This window comes from Heptranchias perlo, chromosome 7, assembly GCF_035084215.1.
Source record: "Heptranchias perlo isolate sHepPer1 chromosome 7, sHepPer1.hap1, whole genome shotgun sequence".
NCBI classification, from domain to species: domain Eukaryota; kingdom Metazoa; phylum Chordata; class Chondrichthyes; order Hexanchiformes; family Hexanchidae; genus Heptranchias; species Heptranchias perlo.
Genome location: NC_090331.1, coordinates 90,642,812 through 90,667,387, shown reverse-complemented (window position 1 = coordinate 90,667,387; position 24,576 = coordinate 90,642,812). Strand labels below are relative to the sequence as shown.

At 42.9% G+C, this 24,576-nt stretch overlaps 1 protein-coding gene across 1 annotated transcript in view; it reads right to left on the bottom strand.

Annotated features, from left to right (window-relative positions):
- col6a1 (collagen, type VI, alpha 1) overlaps positions 1-24,576 on the bottom strand; it is a 104,972-nt gene that overhangs the window by 21,588 nt on the left and 58,808 nt on the right. Inside the window, exons 24-29 of the mRNA XM_067988104.1 lie at positions 17,841-17,876; positions 14,897-14,959; positions 6,459-6,524; positions 4,168-4,203; positions 3,997-4,033; positions 2,995-3,003 (exon numbers count right to left, since the gene is read on the bottom strand). Coding sequence (XP_067844205.1) covers positions 2,995-3,003; positions 3,997-4,033; positions 4,168-4,203; positions 6,459-6,524; positions 14,897-14,959; positions 17,841-17,876 — 247 coding nt within the window. The remainder of the gene's footprint in view (positions 1-2,994; positions 3,004-3,996; positions 4,034-4,167; positions 4,204-6,458; positions 6,525-14,896; positions 14,960-17,840; positions 17,877-24,576) is intronic.

The following is a 24,576-nucleotide window of genomic DNA, read 5'->3' as shown; positions in this document are numbered from 1 at the left end:
AAGCCCAGGAGTAACGCATATGAGACCCTTCAGCCACCCTAGTTTAGGTATTCCTTAAACAGTTTAGCCATTTAATTCTCTCTTCTCAGGTACACTTCTAGCATTAGCATTGCCCGAGCAATGTTGTACTGATTGTTTGGATTACTCTTGAAGTAGGCAAAGCAGAGCTATTCATGTGTGTGAAACTGGGAATCTTTGCAGTGAAGAAAGGAAAGTAGAGGGGAGATCTTAGAAGAAAGAAAGAAAGAAAGAATTTGCATTTATATTGTGCCTTTCATGACCTCAGGATGTCCCAAAGTGCTTTACAGCCAATTAAGTACTTTTGAAGTGTCGTCGCTGTTGTAATGTAGGAAACGCGGCAGCCAATTTGCGCACAGCAAGATCCCACAATCAGCAATGAAATAAATGACCAGATCATCAGTTTTAGAAATTGGTTGGGGGGTAAATGTTGGCCACGACCACTGGGGAGAACTCCCCTGCTCGTCTTCAAATAGTGCCATGGCATCTTTTACATCCATCTTAGTGAGATGTTCAAAATTCGAAGGATTGCCGTTAAATTGACATCAAATAATTACCAACTCTACAAGGAGGCACAGACTGAAGCTTGGCAGAGAGAAGATGAACAGACAGATTAGATTTAAACTTCAGACAAAGGGGATGTATGTATGGAACACATTTGCACGGGGAGGCAATGGGAATGGATAGCGATGGAAAATTCAAGAGGGAACTGATTAGGACTGGCGCAAAAGGAAATGAGGGATATGCGAGCTCGAGTGGTGGGTGGTACTTTTTTTTCAAGTTTTGGGACGTGCCCAATGAACTGCAATGGTCTCTTTCCAGTCATAGAATCATACAACACGGAAGGAGGCCATTCAGCCCATCGTGCCTGTACCGGCAATACATGGTCCTGTACATTCTTATATTCCTCTGTAATTAAATTCATCCGGATAGGTCTCTTCAGTGGCCTTTAAAGGCCGTTGAAATGGTGACATTGATGGTGTTAAATGCTAATGTTAAAATGCAGCACGAATATCGATCTAATGAACTCTTCCAGTGTATTTTCTTCTTAGATTAGAACCAACTTATCGGGAAGAAAAAGTGCTAGGATGTTTACTATAAAGACTTACAAACACATGGGACTGAGAAGAGTATTTTAAATACAGACTAAAAGAGCATTATAAGGCTTTGTGGATTTATTATTCTGAAAGAAATATAAGGATGGTATTTTTTAACCAGTTTCTGAAGTTCAATAGATTAATCTATATCGTAGGAGACAAATTGAACTTTAATTTTTGAAGCTAATAATTAGTAAAGGAATGATTGTATGGTACAACAGAATAATTACAATGTTGTAAATGTATTTAATGATGACTTTAAACTTCTGAAGCTAATTACTGGTAAAGGAATGAATGATTGTATGCTTTAATGGAATAATAACAATGTTGTAAATGTATTTAATGATGGATTAATCCAATAAATTAAAAAAAAGCAACACAATCCAGTGATGTCAGTTGAAGAATTGGAGCATTTCTGCTTTTAACCCATTGATTTTTTTTTGTGATTTTTACTTAGTGAGAAAACTAGTTAAAAGGAGAAGACCCACAGCACTGAATGCCAGCGAGGGATAGGAAGGGTAGGAATGTGATGTATCATCATTCACTCATTCGGAGTGGGATTCACTCACTCGGTTTAAAGGTGGAACGTATTTCATTCCTAAGTGCATCGCACTCACTGCTCTGTGTCTTTAAATGGGTTTGTAATCCGTCTTAGTCTTTTTTCGCCGGATCACAAAGTAGGTGAGGGTGAAAGGGGTGGATGTTATGTTACAGTTATAAAGCTCTGGTTAGATCCCACCTGGAGTACTGCATTCAGTTCTGGGCACCGTACCTCAGGAAGGATATATTGGCCTTGGAGGGGGTGCAACGCAGATTCACCAGAATGATACTGGGGCTAAAAGGGTTAAAGGATTCGATAGGATAGATAGAAAGAAACTATTTCCTCTGGTGAGAGAGACCAGAACAAGGGGACATAATCTTAAAATTAGAGCAGGGGTGATGTCAGGAAGCACTTCTTCACACAAAGGAAATCTGGAACTCTCTCCCCCAAAAAGCTGTTGAGGCTGGGGGGGGGGGGGGTCAATTGAAAATGTCCAAATAGAAATCGATAGATTTTTGTTGGGTAAGGGTATTAAGGGATATGAAACCAAGGCGGGTAAATGGAGTTAAGATACAGATCAGCCATAATCTAACTGAACGACGGAACAGGCTCGATGGGCTGAATGGCCTCCTCCTGTTCCTATGTTCCTATGAGAATGAAGATGAGGAATGCCGGTTGACCCATCTTAGCTCATCTATCCAGAACAATCTCACTCCCTCACATCACAACATCCAACTTCTTTTCCCCATAAATCTCCCTTCTAACATTTCCCTGATGTTGAGAAGTCTGGGAAAAACAGGAAATACGCTCTTTCAAGTCAGCTCCGTTGCTCCTTATATAACTCTTTCAGTGTATTTTCTTTAATGTACTAGAACTGTTTTGCTTTAAAATGGACAGAGATGCCTCGGGGTCGTTGACCTTTACCGAAGGGGAACTCTCAACAGTAAAGTTCATGTTGTGAACTTACGTTAGAAATTTTTGTAGTTGAAGGTTGAATGTGAAGGAGTAACTTTGTTAGGGTCTGAAAGCGACCTTATTCACGGCAGCACCTCCGCCTCTGTTAACAGATCACCATTTCCAGTCCACTGCCTGAAGCAATCTGCTTCACACTGGTTGGCTGGTACACTGCTAGAGACTGATTGTGAAGGGAACGTCTCTAAATTGCACAGTCAAACTGATAGGAAGCACTGACACTCACTGAAGTAAAGGAACATCTATAAATACTCATACTATATCATTACACGAGTGACAAAATCAAGTAAATTTCAAAAATGGTAGACCGTGATAAGCGACAACCAATAGCAGCCTTTCCTGTATCAAATAATTAAATCTACTCACCGCAGCAAGCTGTGAAAAAGAGAAGGATGAAGGAAAATTAGCAAACTGATTTTAATAATTATTCTCGTGCTTATTAATAAGATAAACAGGGGTGAGAAATGGTCCTTTTATTCTGCATCCAGTCAAATGGTTCACCTCGTTCTGCATCTGGCCAATGTGTTATGCATTCCCATGTGAGGCATTCTGTGACGTGGAGAGTGCAGGTTTGGGAGGGGCAGCTTCACGGTTTCTGGTTGCTTAGCTCAAAAGCTTTAAGGGGCAATTGTCTCTGACTTCGCACTCCTGACAGCTGAGGCTTCCCCCCCCCTCTAGGAGTATATGTTAGAAATTTGGACATGAACTGCACAGGATTTTCTAATCATTGTGGTCGGGAGATCATGCGCCTGAATTTGCGATATGCACTCCCACTGGGCGAGGCTCCCCAACAGGAGAGCATTGCGGAAAATTACCCCTTATCTTAAGGTTGAATGGCTACGTTTATAATAGATGTGCCAGCTTGGGAGTGGGTAGAGGGATTTGTGGCATGACTCTACTCCCTGTCATCCCATGATGCCATTCACTGCCACACCAATGAACCTACATCATTAGGTTGCCATGCAGAGTACAGTAAGGGGTGCTAGGCTGCCTGCCAACGTTTGGTGCACAGTCAAGCACCATCTGGTACATGATTAAGGGAAGGAGAAAGGTTTTATATAACAAGTTCTCAGTGTAAGAGGGTGTTTACTAGCAACCAGAGACAGGAACCGTAGCTGATTTTTCCCATCCTTAGCCCAAGATTGCCGAGGCCAACTTGGCCTCCCTAACTGCTGCCCTGGCCAAGGTCAGCGAACTCAAACCTAGGACCTTCATGGCCCACGCAGCTCAGTACCACACTAGGGCAGTGGACTGAACAGCTGAGCTTTGAGGTAAGAGGTTAATACCTCAGCACTTTCTGTTGGGACTGTTTCTGAGCCCAGACACACAATTCCCTGACGTGAAAGGTCTGAATGATTGTCTACTTACAGCACATGCGCTTAATGATGTCCAATATTTCACATTCCTGCGAAAAGAAGAGGATTCGGAACATTAGGCCACACTTTCCATTCCGTTCTTCTACCTTTATCCAATGATTTGAGGGTCATTAATATATCTCTGTTGGTATTATTAGGATAAAGAAGTTCACCATATACGTACAGAAGGTCCTGGTGGTCCAGGGGGTCCGGGAGGTCCCTAGAAATGCGTCACAACAAATGAGACAAGATTGATATTACTCATACGCAGTGGTTATTTGATTGATTTTGCTTTTACAATTTTCTACGACTACACATCATTTTATACTTTATGTTGAGAAAAGGCTGTTTCATCCTAATTAGGAAGAAGTAGTGAAATAAAGGCTGAATGTCACTTCATACCGTGATTCCTTAATCTCTTTGAGTAAGTTTCTAACTTGCTGGTAACTCATTAAGGTCTTTTGCCTCAATCCCAATGGCTGGTTTGGGGACCACTTTCAGGAATGCTCCAACATGCCCATACCACAGACTGGTGGGACATGGATCAATGCCCAGGTTCCCTACACCGGGAACTCTAGCTTTCAATTGCGTCTTGTGGCCCTTTCACCCATGCTATGAATACCGCAATAGCCTCGTCTCCTATCGCTGATCCCTTGTTTCGCCTCTCCATGGAGCAACAGAAGGAAAGGAAATAATTCATGTTTGGCACCGGTCCACAGCCATTGGGCTTGCAATAGAAGCCTAGATAGATATGGAGCAAGGTCATAAGGGGAAGGCAGACCCTATTGTGAGTACAGTGCTTCAATCTTACATGACCTTTGAGGTGGCTTAAAGGAATAAGGCAGATGACGGCATCACAGGGGGATGAGTGATGCGAGAATAAAGCAAAGTAAAATGAAGTCTCAATCAGAGCTGGATTCAAAGGGCAGCCCTGCCTGACACCAGCAATATTGGAACAAAACTGCTACAGGCCTACATTGTGATAAACCAGTGCTTCACTTAGTGACGACAATGTATCTCTGGCTTCTGATTTAGCTTGGCATAACCTTTAGAAAGGATCTTTCAATATGTCAGTTTACGGTACATGGCAATGTAGTCCTCCAAAGAACCACAAACGTTTACCAGGATTCTCCTCTGTTGTTCTTGCTGGAGAGATGAACTGAAACATATCTCTATGGATTTCAGTAGGTAGAACACCTGTTTATACTATTGGATAGATAGAGGGAGTGAATGATGACTGTGATGTCAAATATGGCTGATGCCAGTACACCACTTCTGCCCTTTAATTTATGTCTTGGTTGTACCTGTACCGAGGAGCTTACTAGTTCCCAACTGAGCTTCAAAAACTGTTCCTATGCCAACGTCTTCACATCTTTTTATCCTGGCTCTATTTTCTTTGCTTTATTTGTTTTTTTAGCTCAGCTCTGTACAGTGAAAACCACACTGATGGCAGGTGGGCACGGAAGTGGGAGGCCAATGGTTGGATTCCTTCGTGGCAGCCAAGAAGGTGCCGAGGGCCAATGGCATTTTGCAGTGGAAGGAAAATCCATGCCGTTTGAAGCCAAGTTTTTGGGACCCACCACATCAGCGGGTTTACCTTGAGCTGCGTTTGTTTGATTTGGGCCGTTCAAAGTTGAACCTCCCAGTCGAAAGGCAGGAGTACTATCAACTGAGCCAAGCCAACACTATTACTAAACGTGTTAGTGACACCAAACACCAGTACTACACCTACCTTTATCTTTTATTACACTGGTGAGTCTTGCAGAGAGGCACAGCTGTCCACCTCATCGGATGTTATCGAGTGCAGCACTTCCACAGCGGAGTCAAGTAACCGGCCACAGATTAAGCTTTTTCTTTTTGACTTACCTTTGTCCATGCCCGGGTGTGTGGGAGAATGGTGCCAAACCGAAATATGGGCAAAGCTCCACTGCATTTACAACGTCACCTGGTTCTGGTCACTACGCAGGGTGAAATCAGGGAGTCTGGGCGGCGCCAAGGTTGCATTCCGGGGGGATGCCGGCCTGCCTGGAATGAGGCGCTGAGCCCGTGCCACGTTCTGGCACCATCGCACTCCTTTCCCGTCGGGCATGCAAGATTGGTGCGTTTGACAATGGCGGAGGTTGGATCTCCAAGGCCAGACGTGACGCTCATGAAAAGAAATGGGTCTGTGCTGTGAGTGCCTCTCCACTCATGGGTGGCAGTGCAATCGCCCGTATGTGTTCCTCATGTAGCGGGAGCCAATGGCGCTGGGGGGGGAGGGGCATCGTTACTTCTAACGGTAAAGCACCGTTAGAAGTAAAATGGACGCCTATGCAGGAATGCTTTCGTGGTTTAAATGCAATCTTGTGCTTGGCGTAGATAAAGATGCCACCCATGCGCTGACCTGCGTTCCCCACTCAACCTCTGTCATGCTTTGCCGGGCCTCCCTTTAAACAAACAAACTTGTCCGGGGTTCAACGAGGTGGAACTCCTTACCAATGGCCCCTCTGGTCCTCTGTAACCTTTGGCCCCTTTGCGACCTTTTTCACCGGGAACGTCATTCTGAGAAAGAAACACAGAGAAGAGAGTTCACTCAGTCAGCATTGTATATTTTTAATACGGAACCGTAAAGCTAATGAGCTGAACGTGGGCTCACAGTCGCTTCTGTCTTCAGAACTGTTTCAGATAAATCTGTTGCCAGTGACACAAAAAAATGTTTCTCCCCCCTCCATTCCTGAACGTGCTCAGCAGCTGTCCAGAACTTCACCTGAGCAGCCATTCTTACTCATACCGTGGCTCAGCGGGCAGCAATCTTGCCTCTAAGTCAGAAGGTTGTGGGTTTAAGTCCCACTCAGGAAGTTCAGCACAAAATCCAGTACATTACTCGAGGGGGCGCTGCACTGGCGGAGGTGCCATCTTTTGGATGAGACGTTAAACCGAGGCCCTGTCTACCCTCTCAGCTGGATGTAAAAGATCCCATGGCACTAGTTTGAAGAAGAGCTGGGGAGTTCTCCCAGCGTCTTGGCCAATATTTATCCCTCAACCAACGTCACTAAAAAACAGATTATCTGGTCATTATCATGTTGCTGTTTGTGGGATCGTGCTGTGTGCAAATTGGCTGCTGCGTTTCCCAACATTACAACAGTGGCTACACTTCAAAAGTATTTCATTGGCTGTAAAACACTTTGGGACTTCCTGAGGTCGTGAAAGGCTCTATATAAATGCAGGCTTTTCTTTTTCTTTCTTTAAGTTCTCTTGGACAAGATAAGACAACGCCCAGATTCTTAGCCCTTGAGTGAGCTCTGGAACAGAGAATGCTCCTTGCCTTACTGGGCAACAACGTGAGGCTGAACTTCTCACCCCAATTAATTTTCAACGTTGTCACGCTCCGGTATGTCCAAACAGGGCTTATATCCTCATTTGGTGTTCATTACAAGAGGAAGCTGTTTATAAATGCAGGCCAGAGAGTTTACAAAGTTGTCATCTGCGGGATAAGCTGATTTGGATATTATATATACAGAATGGAGCTTGCTTGGAATCAGCTGCAGGTTGTTTTGTCTGTAAAAACAAAATTAGCTCACTGACACCATCACCAGCCTCCTGTACAAGTCAGACTGGATTCTACTCCCAATTACCACCCATTTCAATACGGATTGGGGAGTGAAACGGAGTTATGTGGGATCTTAGAAGCCTAGCCTCAGAACCGTCGCTAAGACAAAACTCTATCGTAAGTAAAGTTGAGTACGGGGGCAGCTTGGTTTTGGGAGAGGCCGACCAGTAACTAGGATTGTCAACCCTTCAGGATTGGCCTGGAGTCTCCAGGAATTAAAGATTAATCTCCAGTACACTGCTGCGAGCAAATACCCCGGAGAAAAATCATAGGGGCATTAAACATAATGGTGTGTTTTTTTTCATTTCTTTTGAACACTTTCATTTGTTAATTATAAAAATATTGGAGATGGAGAAAAAAAGGCTGTTTGATTGACAGTCAAGAATCATCCAATTGGGTAACATAGAAACATAGAAAATAGGAGCAGGAGTCGGCCATTCGGCCCTTCAAGCCTGCTCCGCCATTCAATATGATCATGGCTGATCCTCTATCTCAATACCATATTCCTGCTCTCTCCCCATACACCTTGATGCCTTTTGTGTCTAGAAATCTATCTAGCTCCTTCTTAAATATATTCAGTGACTTGGCCTCCACAGCCTTCTGTGGTAGAGAATTCCACAGGTTCACAACCCTCTGAATGAAGAAATTTCTCCTCATCTCTGTCCTAAATGTCCTTCCCCGTATCCTGAGACTGTGACCCCTCATTCTGGACCCCCCAGCCAGGGGAAACATCCTCCCTGCATCCAGTCTGTCCAGCCCTGTCAGAATTTTATACGTTTCAATGAGATCCCCTCTCATTCTTCTAAACTTGAGTGAATACAGGCCGAGTCGACCCAATCTCTCCTCATACGACAGTCCTGCCATCCCAGGAATCAGTCTGTTAATGAAGAGTCTATTCGCTTTCTTACTGGCTGGGAAGGCGGTGCTCTATGAGGATGGATGTGTCGGGTGACCAATGGCGGGAGCATGGGGGCGGGGCAATTGGAAATGGGAGTTCATGTGATGTAGCCACGAGGGATATGCCCAACCAGAGTTAACAACCCTACCAGTAACCGAGGAGCTAGCTGATATTGTCAATGGTTCCCTCTCCTCAGGTACTGTCCCCTTCCCTTTCAAATCTGCTGTCATCACCCCCTTCCTCAAAAAAAACCACCCTTGACCCCTCTGTCCTTGCAAACTACCGCCCCAAAGTCCTTGAACATATTGTCGCCTCACAAATCCGTGTCCAGCTCTCCCGCGCTCCTGTTTGAACCTCTCAATCAGGTTTCAGCCCCTGCCACAGCACTGAATCGGCCCTAATCAAAGACACAAATGACATCCTATATGATTGTGACTATGGTAAACTATTCCTCCTCATCCTTCTCGACCTGTCTGCAGCCTTTGACACAGTTGACCACATCATCCTCCTCCGATGTCTCTCCTCCATCATCTGGCTAGGGCTGCACTCGACTGGCTCCATTCCTATCTATCTAGTCGTAGCCAGAGAATCGCCTGCAATGGCTTCTCTTTCTGCTCCCGCACCGTTATCTCTGGAGTCCCCCAAGGATCTATCTCTGGCCCCCTCATCTACATGCTGCCCCTCGGCAACATCATCCGAAAACACAACGTCAGGTTCTACACTGACGACACCCAGCTCTACCTCACCGCCACCTCTCTCGACCCCTCCACTGTCTCGAATTTATCATGCTCCTTGTCCAATATCCAGTATTGAATGAGCAGAAATTGCCTCCAATTAAATATTGGGAAGACCGAAGCCATTATCTTCAGTCCCCGCCACAAACTCCGTTCCCTAGACACTGATTCCGTCTCCCTTCTTGGCCACTGCCTGAGGCTGAATCAGACAGTTCGCAACCTCGGTGTCCTATTTTACCCTGAACTTAGCTTCCAATCCCATATCCTCTCTATCACCAAGACCGCCTACTTCCACCTCCGTAATATTGCCCGTCTCCACCCCTGCCTCAGCTCATCTGCTAATGAATTCCTCATCCATGCTTTCATTACCTCCAGACTCGACTATTCCAATTCTCTTCTGGCCAGCCTCCCATCTTCCACCCTCCATGAACTTGAGTTCATCCAACTGCCCGTATCCTAACTCGCACCAAGTCCCGTTCACCCATCGCCCTTGTGCTCGCTGACCTACATCGGCTCCCGGTCCAGCAATGCCTCGATTTTGAAACTCTCATCCTTGTCTTCAAATGCCTCGCCCCTCCCTAACTCTGAGACTTCCTCCATTCCTACAATCCTCTGAGATCTTTGTGCTCCTCCAATTCTGGCCTCTTGCGCATCCCTGACTTCCTTCACCCCTCCACTGGTGGCTGTGCCTTCAGCTGTCTAGTGCCTAAGCTCTGGAATTGCCTTTCTAAACCTCTCCACCTCTCTCTCTCCTCCTTTAAAACGCTCCTTAAAACCCACCTCTTTGACCAAGCTTTTGGTCACCTGTCCTAATGTCTCCTTTTGCGGCTCGTGTCAAATTTTGTTTGATAATCGCTCTTGTGAAGCACCTTGGGATGTTTTACTTCCTTGAAGGTGCTATATAAATGCAAGTTGTTGCTGTTGAGTGAGGAAACCGCATTTTCTTTTAAAAAGGTGCTGCGCTACGGACATGTGAGGAGACCAGTTTCCAGCAGGGGCAAAGCCTTAAATTCTCACCCCACCCTGGCCTCTGCAATGGTTACGGCCTGAACCAAAGGATGCGGGCCTAGTACTGAGCACTGTGGGTCACATTCCTGGGAGCAGGTCAGGTCACTCGTCTACACTTAATATGGAACCTGGAAAGGGGAACAGCGATCACCTTACCCCTCATTACAAAAAAAAACAACAAAATATTTAAATACGAGAAGTAAAACGGAGATCTTGTTGATGAATTGAGTTCCTGTAATTTGACCAGGCCCAACCATCTGGGACTTTTGATGGTTAAGCTTTGCCAAAGAAGGGTTTCAAATTAGCCATCATTCAGGGGGACTGAGCACAAACAGCTGTTTAAATGGTCAGCTTGCTGTGGACAACAGCGCACATCTGGTGCACACTGTTTACATTTAGAACAGCGAGGATTAGTGTGGAGAGCAGCTTATCACAGGCTCGGCAAGGCCACGGTTGCAAACCCTCGTGGATTGTGCTGGAGTCTCCAGGAATTAAAGATTGATCTCGTGGGAACCGCTACGAGCCCCCTCACTTGGATGCAAAAGATCCCACAGCACTATTTTGGAGAAGAGCAGGAACGTTCTCCCCAGTGTCCTAGTCAACATTTATCCCTCAACCAACATCACTAAAAACAAATTACAGACTAGAACAGATTAAAAACAGACAACACCCAGGCTTGGGCTGATAAGTGGCAAGTAACATTCACGGCAGACAAGTGCCAGGCAATGACCACCTCTAACAAGACAAGAGTCTAACCACATCCTCTTAACATTCAACGGCATTACCATTGCCAAATCCCCCACCATCAACATCCTGGGGGTCACCATTGACCAGAAATTTAACTGGACCAGCCATATAAATACTGTGGCTGCAAGAGCGGGTCAGAGGCTGGGTATTCTGTGGCGAGTGACTCACCTCCTGACTACCCAAAGCTTTTCCACCATCAACAAGGCACAAGTCAGGAGTGTGATGGAATACTCTCCACTTGCCTGGATGAGTGCAGCTCCAACAACATCCAGGACAAAGCAGCCCGCTTGATTGGCATCCTATCCACCACCTTAAACATTCACTCCCTCCACCATCGACGCACTGTGGCTGCAGTGTGTACCATCCACAGGATGCACTGCAGCAACTCACCAAGGCTTCTTCGACAGCACCTCCCAAACCCGCGACCTCTACCACCTAGAAGGACAAGGGCAGCAGGCACGTGGGAACAACACCACCTGCACGTTCCCCTCCAAGTCACACACCATCCCGACTTGGAAATATATCGCCGTTCCTTCATAGTCACTGGGTCAAAATCCTGGAACTCCCTTCCTAACAGCACTGTGGGAGAACCGTCACCACACGGACTGCAGCGGTTCAAGAAGGCAGCTCACCACCACCTTCTCAAGGGCAATTAGGGATGGGCAATAAATGCCGGCCTCGCCAGCGACGCCCACATCCCATGAATGAATTTAAAAATATTATCTGGTCATTATCACATTTGCTGTTTGTGGGACCTTGCTGTGTGCAAATTGGCTGCCCAGTTTTCCTACATTACAACAGTGACTACACTTCAAAAAGTACTTAATTGGCTGTGAAGCACTTTGGGACGTCCTGAGGTGGTGAAAGGCACTGTGTAAATGCAAGTCTTTATTTCCTCCACTCCTCTCTTAAAGGCACCGAGTGTTGACATTGTCTGGCTCCGCAGGTGCAGTCAACCCTCCAGAACCTCAGCCAAGTGGTCATTCTTCATGTGTGAGCTTAGGCAGTGACTGCTGGCATGTTATTCGTCCTTGCAGGGGAGAGGGGGGGGGACCAGTGCCAAGCCCATTTCCTGTTATCCACGATCCATGCAAAACATGCCATCTGGTACAGGGGTCACTGCCCGGCAATCAGGAGCCCTGTCTGAACATCTCCCCTCTCCTCTCTTGCCAAAATGATATTGTGGTCCCTATTGCTGCACCGGCTGAGGTCTCCTGGTCTGCATGGCTACTCTCCAGGTGCTGCATTTATCACGGGGACAGAGGGGAGGGGGAAGGGGAGGGGGAGGTCCGCTTCTGACTATCTGACTATCTGATTATGGAAAAGAAAAAAAAGTTCATGCCAAGTTGATCCAGCTCCCTGATCAAGCTTAGGCCCAGGAGAATCATTTGAATCATGAAACAGTCTGGAGAAAAAACCTAGCGTTGCCAAGAATCAAGCTGAATCATTAGGAAGAGAGAGTGCGTTTGGGAAGCTGATTTCCTGGAGCCGAGGCAGAGAAGCCGGCTCAGCTCAGCTGCTTCATAAGCTTGGGGCTATATGGCAGCTTTAAAAATACCAGGAACGAGTTTCTGGGCCCATTTGACATTATATCGCTCACAGCTGCTCCCCTAATGGATAGACGCAACGGCCAGTAAGCTACTGAGCCTCACAGGCCAGAAGGTCCCAGTTTCAATTCGTGGCGTGAGTTGAGTTAGCTGAATTCAGCCAACAACAACTTGCATTTATACAGTGCCCTTAACGTAGTTAAAACGTCCCAAGGTGCTTCACAGGAGCGTTATCAGACAACAATGGACATTGAGATGAAGAAGGAAGTATTAGGACGGGTGACCAAAAGTTTGGTCAAAGAGGTAAGTTTTAAGGAGTCTTTAAAGGAGGAGAGAGAGGGGTGGAGAGGCGGAGAGGTTTAGGGAGGGAATTCCAGAGCTTAGGGCCTGGACCGCTGAAGGTGCGGCCGTTAGTGGTGGGGCGAAAGGGAGTGGGGGATGCTCAAGAGGCCAGAGTTGGGGGAACGCAGAGATCTCGGAGGGTTGTAGGGCTGGAGGAGGTTAGAGAGATAGGGAGAGGGGCGAGGGCCATGGAGGGATTTGAAAACCCCAACTGTTGCCTGAGCAAGGGGGAAAAAAAAAATCAGCCAGGGTCCCTGTCGTTATCCAGAGACCCCTGCTGGGATGTCAGGGGAGCCGAGTGGGGCTGCAATCCACTCCACAGTTGGATAGGCTGGCGACACTCACCAGCGTAGGCCCACCCGTGTGGGTAGATCAGTTGGGGTGAGGTAGCAGAAGGCTGTCGGTGAAACGTGGAAATGTACACGACCTTCAGGAGAGGAGGAGAGAACAAAAGAGAATCCCGGTCACCCTGCCTCGTCCCTCCTTCCCTGGCCCGCCCACACGTTTTCCGTACGTTTCCTGTGCAACGCCTCGGGATGTTATTTTTTAAAATCCAGGACGCCATGTGGATCGGCGTTGTTTGGGGAGTTGGTCACGACCTGACACGCGTTCTAAAAAAGCCTGGAAGTAGGATGGAGTCACGAATATCAGGGGCTTTAATGTGTTCACCAGATCTTGATGCAACAATTTTGGCTCTTGAATTACTAGGCTGTGCATTCCAAAATATCTCCTCACTTCAGCTGGGAAAATACTTAAGGTTTCGGTCAGACTCTAAATAAGATGCAGTCTTTTTTCTTCCCCCCCCCCCAGCTCTTGTTAGAGTTCGATTCCACCAGGAGGAAGGCCACCCTCTCATGAGCCATTCCGCACGGGTGAGCCTGGTGAGTGTCCGCGGGCTATTCGACTGGGGCGGCATCACCCCCCCCCAAGCACAGTCCTCACCTTCTATCAGCGGGAGGGACTCTGGCTGATTTCCCCACACTCGGGGAACTGAGTGCAATTGCACTGCTTCCACTACTGTTCCCACTTGAGGTTATCTCACCCAGTACAGGTCAGTAAAGAATATGGGATCAAGGCGGGGAAATGGAGTTTAGGTAGAGATCAGCCATGATCTAATTAAGTGGCGGAGCAGGCTCGAGGGGCTGAATGGCCTACTCCTGCTCCAATGGCCAGAGATCGAACCTGAGGCCTTCTGCTCTTTATTGGCTTGTGGCAGAATGAGCAGTTACCAAATCCACTTACGGGGGCTCAAAAAATGCAACACTTTGATTGGAGGAATACCACCCCTTTAACATGACTGATAAAAACATGATACAATTAAAGGGTTGTCATCCATGTGTTTGGCAAATCTTTTGCAGGGGGTTGGTGGGGGGGCTTGTTTCAAAACATGTGGCACGTTTATATAAATCCCATTAAAACTAGGAAAAGATGCAATGATGCTAGATATTTAATTAGCCCCTCTCCTTGAAGGGTTGCCAACTCTAATTAGACATATTCCTGGAGGTTTCGTCACATGACCACCCATCTCCAACCGTCTCCCATCTCTGATATTCTTAGAACTAATAAACAGAAGTGTTAAAAAGAAAATGAATAAATCACAGACTTTTTTTTTTAAACTGCCCCAATGATTTTTCTACCTGGGTTGCTTGCAGCAGTGTCCGGGAGATTAATTCCTGGAGACTCCAGGACAATCCTGTCTCCTACACAAACACACACTCTCACACACACACTCTCACACCTAGAAATTGGGTTGCACAGTGCCCGTTTTTAATAGGTGTGCAATAGGTGCTAAACAGCATCCCTACGGCCCCAAAATGGCAGGCAGGAAGCCCAAAAGAGGCCCAAAAATGGGCATCCCGAATTTCTAGACCACACCTGATGGAGATGAGGCCCCATGACGGAAAGCAATGTTAGTTCACTTCAATAGGCTAAATGATATTGGGAACAGAGTTCCATTCAAAATCTTTCCCTCCAAAACCAAGTAGGGAAACATCCCAAAAATCGGTAAATGCACATACGGCTGCTTCTCGTCACAAGTTGTCACTCACATCAGCACCAGGGTCTCCAGGTTCACCATCATCACCTTTTGGACCTGTGAATCCTTTTGTTCCCTAAGAGAGAGGAAGAGAGAGAGAGAGAGAGAGAAACGTGAGACATGAAAGAGCCACTTCCATCTCTGGTTTCATGCACAGAGAAGAGTTTCTGAATTCCTGTCGGAATCTGTCATCTTTATATTTTAAAGGGGAGGTAATGGACAACTCATGTGTGGTAAGAAAATAAAAAGAGGCAGATTTTTGTTAGCTTTTCATTTAAAAAAAAAATCAAACTTTGCACTTTTGGGTATCTGGTAAAGTTATTCGGACAGCTCGAGATCACAGGCGTCCGTTCCATGTGGGTCAGGACTGTCACATTCAAATTATAGCTTCAAAATCCTAAACATGACGTTCCACTCTCCATCAAACATCACTGTTCTGGCTGTCGTACGCAGTTTTCACAACTGGAATGTCAGCTCTTGTGTCAGCCCGCACCTTCTGCAGACTTGTTGGCTCGATTTAGAGTGGCTGCCCCCTCTTTCCTCACAGGCGTGAGACTCCTCGTGATGGCGGAGGGTGGGGGTCCTGAGGCGGTAGCGGCCCACATTATTTTGGTGGGGCCCCAGAGGAACGTTCCTGTTCTTTGAGGCCCACCAAGATAATTCAAGACTTATCATTGCTGGGCGTCTCCTCTTCCATCGCCTGTGGGACTGATCGAACCCTGCACTGAGCAGGCTCTGACCAGTTCCGACCTAAAATGGCAATCGGGGTCTTAAATGAGTCATAGGACCCTGGTTTCCATATTAAAAGGGGCCTAGCGCCTGAGTCGGGTGGGCGGTTTGGACACCAGGTGGTAGGCCCCTTTTAAAATGGCGCCAGCCGCGTCGGCGGTATTAACGGCGGCAGTAAGGCTACCGAACCCATCTTGTTGTGTTACTGCACCAGGCGAGGGTACTCAAAATCCAGCCCCTTGTTTTCTATCCTTTCCCAGGGTTTACCCTGAATCCCCAGGGCTTTGGGGTTGACTAATAATCTTTCACGAGAGACTTTGTCAAATGCCTTTTGGATGTCTTGGTACATTCTGTCAGGGGGATTTCCGCAGCCCATTTGGGACGTCCCTATCTCAAAGTCGAGGAGGTTGATCAGACGAGATCTTCCGATTCTGAATCCAAGTTGCCGACTGTTTATTTGATTGTTGTGCAGATACTCAAGTTTACTCCTGATAATTAGTTCCATTATTTGACATGGAATGGAGGTGAGACTAGTGGATTTCTACTTGTCTGTTTTATCCCCCTTTTGAATATGGGCACCATATTAGCCTGTTCCCATTCTACTGGTACCTCCTCAGTAATTGTTAATTGTATGATTTATATCGATTAGTGTTAATTGTATTCAGGTGGTAGGTACAATTGGGGACTCTCTTGTATACTTTGTATTGGAGAGCTTATCTAGGGTGTGGTGTGTGTGTAAGGGGAATCTCTGTGAATAAAGGCTTGGAAACAACTAAAGACCAGGCTCTACTATTCTATTCTTCACCACATGGCTATCCAATTTCTAACAGTAACTCCCTCAGAATGATTGTCAAATCTCCTCCCTAGTCCCTTTCAACTCTCTGGGATAAATACCATCTATCCCTGGGGATATGTTTGTTCCGAACACTCTTAGGCCGTATATAACTTCCCTCTCATTGATATCATGGTCATTAATTTAACCTTGGCTCCCTGTGTTTGTGGAGGGCACATTGCTCATTTCTTCCCTTGTCAATACTTGGGCGGAACATTCAGCTTTGGCAGGGGGTATGTAATATCAGATCAGCTGCTCATTATACCCCCCTCCAACGGAAAGGAAAATCGCAGGGTGCTATGATGGGCCTCACCTATTATACGCCCTCAACCAAAGTTGAAAGTTCTGGCGATTAACTATCCTGTGCTCATCCTCAGTGTCAATCTTGTTTGCACCTTTTATGGTTCTCACCTCTTTTATTATATAGAATGAACAGCACAGAAACAGGCCATTCGGCCCAACAGGTCCATGCCAGTGTTTATGCTCCACATGAGCCTCCTCCTACCCCTCTTCATCTAACCCTATCAGTATAACCTTTTATTCCTCTCTCCTTCATGTGTTTATCCAGCTTCCCCTTAAATGCATCAATGCTATTCGCCTCAACCACTCCATGTGATAGTTTCTCCTGAATTCTGTATTGGATTTATTGGTGACTATCTTATATTTATGGCCACTAGTTTTGGTCTCCCTCAAAAACATCTTCTTCAAGTCTAACCTATCGAACCTTTTCATAATCTTAAAGACCTCTAGCAAGTCAGCCTTATCTAGAGAAAATAGCCCCAGCCTGTTCAGTCTTTTCTGACTGCCCTCTTAACATGTGGTACTGAAAGAATATTTTACTGTTACATTCAGCCTCTGCTGCCGTGCTTTCTCTCTCGGTGTCTCTTTGCTCTCCTGCTCACCCTTTGAACTCGTTCCTGCATTCTCTTACATTCATCCCAGTGAAACTCGTCCCTTTCTCTCGGTGGGATTAGTAGGCATTATTTTCCCTCTTTACATCTGATCTAACAAAATTCCCGTGGGTTTTACCTTTGCCTGGCTGCCATTAGATCACTGCTGCTCAATACGGAGACCCGAATCATAGAGGAGTGCAGTCACAAGAGACCATCTCCTTACAGCTAACTTACAGGTCAAGAGGCACTCGATCTGATTGCAGACTCATCGACCCACAATTCCATGGGTCTACAAGCAGTCAGTCCCCTTGCAGGTATTTGCAGGTGATGGGGGATAGGCTTGTTGTACTGTTGGCTGCTCTTTTTTAGTAATCGAATGGCTACATTGACATAGGTGATGGTACTGAAGAAACATGCAAACTCCTTTACCGAAACTTGAGCAGAATATATAACATGATCTATAGCTCAGGCTGATGATCTAGGGGTTAGGAACGGCAACTTACATTGGGTCCGGGGGCTCCTTGTATACCTGGAATACCCTGTGGGAAGAGGAGTTAAAGGTTTATCAGATTTATCACTTTATATCAGAATGTAGCAGCACAGAAGAGACAGTGGAACTCAAGCTACTTCCTCCAGCAGTCAGGCAGAGAAGATTTAAACTATTCCCATTTCGCTCACACCATTACAGTGATATGATCTATCTACTTCTAAAGAAATTCTACCATTGACAGAGGGAGGGGCAGCTCCAGATCTGAAGACCTTGAGTCAAATCAATTTCATGTCCCTCACTTACTTTCTATCCTTTATCTTCAGACTTCTGTATGTCCCAACACCCGAGGGCAAAGGCAGGAAGCTGGCTCAGTGAGCTTATCCAGTGAGTAGCTGAACCCATACAGGTCAGGGATGTGCTACATTCAATCCCTGGCTTGTGTAGTGTTGGCTTGTCTCATGCAGGCCCACAGGCTTTAGTGCCCCTGGGCTAAGGATCGGAAAAGTAAGCTACATAGGTGCGGATAGGTTCTGTAGTATAATGATTCATTATATGTTGTGTATCTAACGCATGAGGTAGTGAATGATTCATTATATGTTGTGTATCTGACATGTGAGGTAGTGAATGATTCATTATATGTTGTGTATCTAACGCATGAGGTAGTGAATGATTCATTATATGTTGTGTATCTAACGCATGAGGTAGTGAATGATTCATTATATGTTGTGTAACTAACATGTGAGGTAGTGAATGATTCATTATATGTTGTGTATCTAACGCATGAGGTAGTGTATGATTCATTATATGTTGTGTATCTAACATGTGAGGTAGTGTATGATTCATTATATGTTGTGTATCTAACGCATGAGGTAGTGAATGATTCATTATATGTTGTGTATCTAACATGTGAGGTAGTGTATGATTCATTATATGTTGTGTATCTAACGCATGAGGTAGTGAATGATTCATTATATGTTGTGTATCTAACATGTGAGGTAGTGTATGATTCATTATATGTTGTGTATCTAACGCATGAGGTAGTGAATGATTCATTATATGTTGTGTATCTAACATGTGAGGTAGTGAATGATTCATTATATGTTGTGTATCTAACATGTGAGGTAGTGAATGATTCATTATATGTTGTGTATCTAACATGTGAGGTAGTGAATGATTCATTATATGTTGTGTATCTAACATGTGAGGTAGTGTATGATTCATTATATGTTGTGTATCTGACATGTGAGTTAGTGTATGATTCATTATATGTTGTGTATCTAACGCATGAGGTAGTGAATGATTCATTATATGTTGTGTATCTAACATGTGAGGTAGTGTATGATTCATTATATGTTGTGTATCTAACATGTGAGGTAGTGTATGATTCATTATATGTTGTGTATCTGACATGTGAGTTAGTGTATGATTCATTATATGTTGTGTATCTAACGCATGAGGTAGTGAATGATTCATTATATGTTGTGTATCTAACGCATGAGGTAGTGAATGATTCATTATATGTTGTGTATCTAACACGTGAGGTAGTGTATGATTCATTATATGTTGTGTATCTAACGCATGAGGTAGTGAATGATTCATTATATGTTGTGTATCTAACATGTGAGGTAGTGTATGATTCATTATATGTTGTGTATCTAACATGTGAGGTAGTGAATGATTCATTATATGTTGTGTATCTGACATGTGAGGTAGTGAATGATTCATTATATGTTTTGTATCTAACGCATGAGGTAGTGAATGATTCATTATATGTTGTGTATCTAACATGTGAGGTAGTGAATGATTCATTATATGTTGTGTATCTAACATGTGAGGTAGTGAATGATTCATTATATGTTGTGTATCTAACATGTGAGGTAGTGAATGATTCATTATATGTTGTGTATCTAACATGTGAGGTAGTGTATGATTCATTATATGTTGTGTATCTAACATGTGAGGTAGTGAATGATTCATTATATGTTTTGTATCTAACGCATGAGGTAGTGAATGATTCATTATATGTTGTGTATCTAACATGTGAGGTAGTGAATGATTCATTATATGTTGTGTATCTAACATGTGAGGTAGTGAATGATTCATTATATGTTGTGTATCTAACATGTGAGGTAGTGAATGATTCATTATATGTTGTGTATCTAACATGTGAGGTAGTGAATGATTCATTATATGTTGTGTATCTAACATGTGAGGTAGTGAATGATTCATTATATGTTGTGTATCTAACATGTGAGGTAGTGTATGATTCATTATATGTTGTGTATCTGACATGTGAGGTAGTGTATGATTCATTATATGTTGTGTATCTAACGCATGAGGTAGTGAATGATTCATTATATGTTGTGTATCTAACATGTGAGGTAGTGAATGATTTATTATATGTTGTGTATCTAACATGTGAGGTAGTGAATGATTCATTATATGCTGTGTATCTGACATGTGAGCTAGTGTATGATTCATTATATGTTGTGTATCTAACATGTGAGGTAGTGTATGATTCATTATATGTTGTGTATCTAACGCATGAGGTAGTGAATGATTCATTATATGTTGTGTATCTAACATGTGAGGTAGTGTATGATTCATTATATGTTGTGTATCTGACATGTGAGGTAGTGTATGATTCATTATATGCTGTGTATCTGACATGTGAGGTAGTGTATGATTCAGTATATGTTGTGTATCTGACACGTGAGGTAGTGTATGATTCATTATATGTTGTGTATCTGACATGTGAGGTAGTGTATGATTCAATATATGTTGTATATCTGACATGTGAGGTAGTGTATGATTCATTATATGTTGTGTATCTGACATGTGAGGTAGTGTATGATTCATTATATGTTGTGTATCTGACACGTGAGGTAGTGTATGATTCATTATATGTTGTGTATCTAACATGTGAGGTAGTGTATGATTCATTATATGTTGTGTATCTGACATGTGAGGTAGTGTATGATTCATTATATGTTGTGTATCTGACACGTGAGGTAGTGTATGATTCATTATATGTTGTGTATCTGACACATGAGGTAGTGTATGATTCATTATATGTTGTGTATCTGACATGTGAGGTAGTGTATGATTCATTATATGTCGTGTATCTGACATGTGAGGTAGTGTATGATTCATTATATGTTGTGTATCTGACATGTGAGGTAGTGTATGATTCATTATATGTTGTGTATCTGACATGTGAGGTAGTGTATGATTCATTATATGTTGTGTATCTAACATGTGAGGTAGTGTATGATTCATTATATGTTGTGTATCTGACATGTGAGGTAGTGTATGATTCATTATATGTTGTGTATCTGACATGTGAGGTAGTGTATGGTTCATTATATGTTGTGTATCTGACATGTGAGGTAGTGTATGATTCATTATATGTTGTGTATCTGACATGTGAGGTAGTGTATGATTCATTATATGTTGTGTATCTGACATGTGAGGTCATGTATGGTTCATTATATGTTGTGTATCTGACATGTGAGGTAGTGTATGATTCATTATATGTTGTGTATCTGACATGTGAGGTCGTGTATGATTCATTATATGTTGTGTATCTGACATGTGAGGTAGTGTATGATTCATTATATGTTGTGTATCTAACATGTGAGGTAGTGTATGATTCATTATATGTTGTGTATCTAACGCATGAGGTAGTGAATGATTCATTATATGTTGTGTATCTAACATGTGAGGTAGTGTATGATTCATTATATGTTGTGTATCTGACATGTGAGGTAGTGTATGATTCATTATATGTTGTGTATCTAACATGTGAGGTAGTGTATGATTCATTATATGTTGTGTATCTGACATGTGAGGTAGTGTATGATTCATTATATGTTGTGTATCTGACATGTGAGGTAGTGTATGATTCATTATATGTTGTGTATCTGACATGTGAGTTAGTGTATGATTCATTATATGTTGTGTATCTAACGCATGAGGTAGTGAATGATTCATTATATGTTGTGTATCTAACATGTGAGGTAGTGTATGATTCATTATATGTTGTGTATCTAACATGTGAGGTAGTGTATGATTCATTATATGTTGTGTATCTGACATGTGAGTTAGTGTATGATTCATTATATGTTGTGTATCTAACGCATGAGGTAGTGAATGATTCATTATATGTTGTGTATCTAACGCATGAGGTAGTGAATGATTCATTATATGTTGTGTATCTAACACGTGAGGTAGTGTATGATTCATTATATGTTGTGTATCTAACGCATGAGGTAGTGAATGATTCATTATATGTTGTGTATCTAACATGTGAGGTAGTGTATGATTCATTATATGTTGTGTATCTAACATGTGAGGTAGTGTATGATTCATTATATGTTTTGTATCTAACGCATGAGGTAGTGAATGATTCATTATATGTTGTGTATCTAACATGTGAGGTAGTGAATGATTCATTATATGTTGTGTATCTAACATGTGAGGTAGTGAATGATTCATTATATGTTGTGTATCTAACATGTGAGGTAGTGAATGATTCATTATATGTTGTGTATCTAACATGTGAGGTAGTGAATGATTCATTATATGTTGTGTATCTAACATGTGAGGTAGTGAATGATTCATTATATGTTGTGTATCTAACATGTGAGGTAGTGTATGATTCATTATATGTTGTGTATCTGACATGTGAGGTAGTGTATGATTCATTATATGTTGTGTATCTAACGCATGAGGTAGTGAATGATTCATTATATGTTGTGTATCTAACATGTGAGGTAGTGAATGATTCATTATATGTTGTGTATCTAACATGTGAGGTAGTGAATGATTCATTATATGTTGTGTATCTAACATGTGAGGTAGTGAATGATTCATTATATGTTGTGTATCTAACATGTGAGGTAGTGTATGATTCATTATATGTTGTGTATCTAACGCATGAGGTAGTGAATGATTCATTATATGTTGTGTATCTAACATGTGAGGTAGTGTATGATTCATTATATGTTGTGTATCTGACATGTGAGGTAGTGTATGATTCATTATATGTTGTGTATCTGACATGTGAGGTAGTGTATGATTCAGTATATGTTGTGTATCTGACACGTGAGGTAGTGTATGATTCATTATATGTTGTGTATCTGACATGTGAGGTAGTGTATGATTCAATATATGTTGTGTATCTGACATGTGAGGTAGTGTATGATTCATTATATGTTGTGTATCTGACATGTGAGGTAGTGTATGATTCATTATATGTTGTGTATCTGACACGTGAGGTAGGGTATGATTCATTATATGTTGTGTATCTAACATGTGAGGTAGTGTATGATTCATTATATGTTGTGTATCTGACATGTGAGGTAGTGTATGATTCATTATATGTTGTGTATCTGACACGTGAGGTAGTGTATGATTCATTATATGTTGTGTACCTGACACATGAGGTAGTGTATGATTCATTATATGTCGTGTATCTGACATGTGAGGTAGTGTATGATTCATTATATGTTGTGTATCTGACATGTGAGGTAGTGTATGATTCATTATATGTTGTGTATCTGACATGTGAGGTAGTGTATGATTCATTGTATGTTGTGTATCTGACATGTGAGGTAGTGTATGATTCATTATATGTTGTGTATCTAACATGTGAGGTAGTGTATGATTCATTATATGTTGTGTATCTGACATGTGAGGTAGTGTATGATTCATTATATGTTGTGTATCTGACATGTGAGGTAGTGTATGATTCATTATATGTTGTGTATCTGACATGTGAGGTAGTGTATGGTTCATTATATGTTGTGTATCTGACATGTGAGGTAGTGTATGATTCATTATATGTTGTGTATCTGACACGTGAGGTAGTGTATGATTCATTATATGTTGTGTATCTGACACATGAGGTAGTGTATGATTCATTATATGTCGTGTATCTGACATGTGAGGTAGTGTATGATTCATTATATGTTGTGTATCTGACATGTGAGGTAGTGTATGATTCATTATATGTTGTGTATCTGACATGTGAGGTAGTGTATGATTCATTATATGTTGTGTATCTGACATGTGAGGTAGTGTATGATTCATTATATGTTGTGTATCTAACATGTGAGGTAGTGTATGATTCATTATATGTTGTGTATCTGACATGTGAGGTAGTGTATGATTCATTATATGTTGTGTATCTAACATGTGAGGTAGTGTATGATTCATTATATGTTGTGTATCTGACATGTGAGGTAGTGTATGATTCATTATATGTTGTGTATCTGACATGTGAGGTAGTGTATGGTTCATTATATGTTGTGTATCTGACATGTGAGGGAGTGTATGATTCATTATATGTTGTGTATCTGACATGTGAGGTAGTGTATGATTCATTATATGTTGTGTATCTGACATGTGAGGTCATGTATGGTTCATTATATATTGTGTATCTGACATGTGAGGTAGTGTATGATTCATTATATGTTGTGTATCTGACATGTGAGGTTGTGTATGATTCATTATATGTTGTGTATCTGACATGTGAGGTAGTGTATGATTCATTATATGTTGTGTATCTAACATGTGAGGTAGTGTATGATTCATTATATGTTGTGTATCTAACGCATGAGGTAGTGAATGATTCATTATATGTTGTGTATCTAACATGTGAGGTAGTGTATGATTCATTATATGTTGTGTATCTGACATGTGAGGTAGTGTATGATTCATTATATGTTGTGTATCTAACATGTGAG